A 4,849-nucleotide genomic window follows, 5' to 3' on the forward strand; every position below is an offset into this window, starting at 1 on the left:
TTGAGATTTTCTAGATATTCCCCCACACTTGAACTTTATTATCCCACTCTGAGTTGGAGAACTGTCATACATCTAACTTAGGGAGGTTTGGAGTAGGGTGAGTCACACTGTTTTCCTTGAGATTAGATCGAGTAGGTCATCTAGGCTACAAAAGATTTCAGCTCGGAACCTTGGTAGAACCTTTAAACACATGCACGATTTCAATTTCACTTTGATTTTACTTGCCATATTTTTTCAAGTATTGAACTCGAATGTCCCTCCACTACAATTGGCTTGAATGACATACAGGGCTTGCACCAGACACCCAAGTTACTAAGTAGTGTTGGAATAGATTCTCAGTGCATATATCATTTGATTGCCACATTGTGGCTTTAGACATTGATCTGTATGAGTTCAAACTTTTTTTTTTATTTTTTTGTTTCTTTTATTCTACCCTAATCTGTGCAATGTCTTGACCTCTTAAGCTTTCTAGGTGACTCTTGTAGCGAGTTTTAGGCCAATTACTCTCAAACCAGATGGCTTTAAGGAATTAGGTGTAAAACACCTCTTGGGCTTATTTACTCAAACCAAATAGGCTACAAGCCAAGACTGGATCAAAGAACAAATAAATTTTTTTTTCCTTGGCAATCAACTAAATCATGCAAGTGTATCATGGTTCAACCTTAGCACCTAACCAAAACTCGTGTAAACATGATGACTAACAAAATCGGCTCTCTCAGTAGACAGTGTACTTTCAAGAATTTAAAATCCCTTTGATCGGTATATTCCAATTCCCACCTCAATGCGGAATTTTTATTACTTGAAAGTGCATTGTATTTTGGATGCTCTCAAAGTCTTTCAGAAAAGTAAACTAAAGAGGCTACACACTCGATCTCGAACCAAAGTAAAGACTACAATTCGATGAAATCCCCCCTCCCCATACTTAAATTATGCAGTGTCCTCAATGCATGCAGAAATAACGAGATGAGGAGGCTTACCAGATATAGCCATCAAATGGAACTCATAAGCTCTCAATCTTTTTTTAGACTTGACCAATGGATTAGCCTTAGCAATAGCTTCTTGACCCACAACCTTGTAGTTGAAGAAACATTCATGCATCTCAGGGTACCTGTGCTTTGAGCAGAAAGTACTTCCACACCTACAGTTGAACCCTAGCAACCCTACTTTCTTACTGCAACTCATACACTTATTATTCTTCATCATCACCACCGGAGATGATTCATTAATGGCACCGGCAAGGACTGTGGGGTTAGAAATTTCAACAGGACTTCCAGAAGACGATGAGGGGAGGAGTGATAGTTGCACGGTTTTTGAGGTTTTTATGGGAGAGCAGCGTTTGGCTTCTTGGAGAGAGATGTCCCTATAACACTTGGAGCAGAGGTTAAGGGTTGCTGGTCTGCCAAAGAAACCACATCCGTTTGCACAGCAATTAAGAAGGGTTTTCAGGTGCTTTCCCTCCCATCTCTTCGTTTATTCTCCCTTCAGAACCCATCTTCTTCTTCTTTCTCTCTCTTGTTGATCTCGTTGTTAGTTTTCTGTTTGGGGAGGGGAGTGTTACGTAATACGTTTATATAAAGTAGAGAGAGAGAGAGAGACTAATTCGTATTCATACTCGGATTTGGAAATGGAAACCCATTAAAATCGGAAATTATTTACAATAGGGGGCCTTGACAATACCACCTTTAAATTTGTCCTAAAAATTGATGAAACATAACAATAATAGGATATGCAAGGGTATTTTGGTCAGATAAAGTAATTAGTTTTTTTTCCTTTAACTGTGTTGGGAATTGGAATGGATATGCCGCGTCATTTGTGAATAGGTGCAGAGTTTATAAATAGAAGAAAGGAGCTCTAGAAGCAGATTAGGTGGGGCTAAAATTTTTGTGTATTCTCTCTTATTTAATGCATAATTCTGGCTAAATATCAAAATTTAATAAATAAAAATGATGATTACGATTAGGGTTGCAACAGGGTCGGGTTTGGCCAGGCTTGGCCGGGCTTTATAGAATCCTAGCCCAACCATAAGTCCCCTTAGCTGGGCCCAGGCCCGACCTGATCCTGACTCAGGGTCAGAAAAATCTAATCCTGACCTGTCCTCAAGGTCAGGTCGGGCCGGGCTAATCCTGATTGGCCCTGATCATGGGGAGGGGAAGAAAATGCATGGACTGGAATGGGTCGGGGAGAAAATTATCAATTTTACATAAAATAACTCTGTAATAAAATGTATTACTTATTGTCTTCATATATAATATATTATATAGTAAAATGTGGATGATGTTCAATGTTTATAATATATATATTATATCAATATATATTTTATAGTATAACTTAAAATAGGGTCGGGCCGGACCAAACCAGGCTTAGCCCAAGGCCTCAACCCTAGCCTGACCCGACCTTGACTCAGGGCCAAAAATTTCCAGCCCTGACCTGCCTTTAGAACCAAATATCTCAGCCCAGGCCCTGCTCGGGCTCAGGGCGGGTTGAGGCCGATAGGGCCAAATTTGCACCCCTAATTACGATTATAAATTTTTGACAAATCTAGGTTGTAGGATAATATAATATGGGTCATATGATTAAATCAGGCACTAATTTTACACCTGACCAATCCATAATGTTCTATTTTATCTCACACCCTGACAGGAGGTGAAATGATCGCCGCATCCCAATGAAAGGCAGAAATTCTGCCCCCATTATGCCAATATGCACTCTCATTGGTTCCTATGCGCACACAGAGTCACAAAGACCACACTTCCCCGTAAATAACACTGACCCAAAAATTAATTACTAAACGAAACTTCAAATAATACATCATTAGTTTTTCCTTTCGAACTCGTACAGCCAAGTGATGGGTTGCCGAGACAAAACACCTATCTTTCGTAGAAATATTTTCAAAGTCAAAACAACTACTCATAGTTTTAAAGTCCAACAAAAAAGTAACAGTATCCCAAGGTAAAAATTATCTCCTCCAGTTTTTTGCCCGGCCCAGTTCTCTAGTTGTTCTAATAGGGGGATGGTGGACCCCACCTGGACCCCTTCGTAGAAACCCCACCTGCAACTTGCTTGTGCACCCTCGATCCCCACCTTCCTCGCACTCCACCCTCATCCTTCCTCGCTAAAACCCTACCTATTGTTATAAACCCCCTTTCTTCCTCGCTAAAACCCCTACCTGTTATAGACCCCCTTCCTTCCTTGTGAAACCCCCACCCATACACACACCCCTTCCCCCTAAAAATCCCTCCCCCTCCCGTAAAACTCCCACCTACAAACCCTTCCCCTCCTTGTACCAAGAACACCACTACCAAAAAAGTGCACAAAAACCACATTTGGGCAAAGATCTTTAGCCGCGGTTGCCGAGAACGGTGGTGAAAGATACTCTTTAGCCGCGGTTTTCATAAAAAGCGATAAAATGTACTCCGGGGTTGCAAATATACCGCGGTTTTTATAAACCGTGGTAAATACTAGTCCTTTAGCCACGGTTTCTATAAACTGTGGGTATTTACTAGTCCTTTAGATGCAGTTTTTATAAACCGCGGTTATATACCATTCTTCTAACCACACTTTGTAAAAACCGTGGTCATATATAGATGCATAGTTACCGTTTATAAAAAGTATAACTATATAAATATATAGTTGTAGATATCTATCTATATATATATATTTAAAATCTATATTATCTAATATACATATAATATAATGTGTGTGTGTGTGTTTGTGTGTATATATATATATATGCTTGCCAATGAGGGCCCTCGAAATGGAACATTAACATTAAAAAATAGGTAGTTTAGACTAATGTTTATTAATTTTTCATGGTCCTTAAATAATTTTTTGGTCATATCATTGTCGATCAATGATGGCCCTCAAAACAAAATCTTTTTCCCTGGAACTTCGATTGCCCTGATTCAATGTGATATATATATATATATAATTTACTAAAAAAAAAAAGATACATAAATGCCTATATTAAATATATGTCTACAATGAAGGCCCCCAAAGGGAACATTAATTTGGAACTCAGATTAACTTGATTTCAATGTCATCAGATACCACTTTCAAAAAAATAGGTAGTTTAGACCTAGGTTTATCAATTTTCCATGGTCTCCAAACAATTTTTGGTCATATCATTGTAGGCCCGCCGTCAAAACAAAATATTTTTCCCTAGAACTTTGATTGACCTGATTTCAATGGCATCGGTCCCACTTTCAAAATATAATTTTTTGTTTTGTTTTGTAGATATATCTATACTTTACCCTCAATAAAGATATAATACATTATATATATATATATACACACACCTACATGTATGTATGAATTATATGTGTTTATGTATCTTTTTGTTTTGAAAATATTTATTTTTTATTTAATAGAAGTTTCTTGACTACTCTTGAATGATATATATATATATATATATATATATATATATATATATAACGGTATTCATTTTTTTGGTAGAAAGCTGCGGTTTTTATTAACTATAGCTAAATATTGATAGGGCTGATGTTCTCTATGCCACAACGCAGACTGCGCCCAGACACATGGGGGTGGGCGCAATGACCATCTTGCCCCCTGAGTCGCAGGCCCATGTGTCTGGCGTAGCCTACGCTGCGGCACAGAGAACATTTTCCGATATTGATATAATACCACAGTTTTTATTCATTGCAGTGGAATGAGTGGTTATCTCACCAATCAAAAGCAAACACGTATATATGTATATACGACCGCAGTTATAGAAACCGTGGTCATTAGTGAAATTCCAAGATTCAAAATTCCCGTCTGAGTTTTCGATTGCCGCTCTCATTCCCCGCCTCTTTCCCTTATTTTATTATTTAGTTAGACTTTAGCAAACGCA

General features: G+C 38.3%; 1 protein-coding gene across 1 annotated transcript; it reads right to left on the bottom strand.

The window, feature by feature from the left end:
- Nucleotides 1–927: 927 nt before the first annotated feature.
- On the bottom strand, nucleotides 928–1,464 carry LOC122647619 (zinc finger A20 and AN1 domain-containing stress-associated protein 1-like; the record flags this gene model as incomplete). Its single annotated transcript, XM_043840973.1, has 1 exon — nucleotides 928–1,464. A coding segment is annotated over one exon (537 nt), but the record flags the coding sequence as incomplete, so codon positions are not given.
- Nucleotides 1,465–4,849: the final 3,385 nt, after the last annotated feature.

This window comes from Telopea speciosissima, unplaced genomic scaffold, assembly GCF_018873765.1.
Source record: "Telopea speciosissima isolate NSW1024214 ecotype Mountain lineage unplaced genomic scaffold, Tspe_v1 Tspe_v1.0093, whole genome shotgun sequence".
In the NCBI taxonomy this organism is placed as follows: domain Eukaryota; kingdom Viridiplantae; phylum Streptophyta; class Magnoliopsida; order Proteales; family Proteaceae; genus Telopea; species Telopea speciosissima.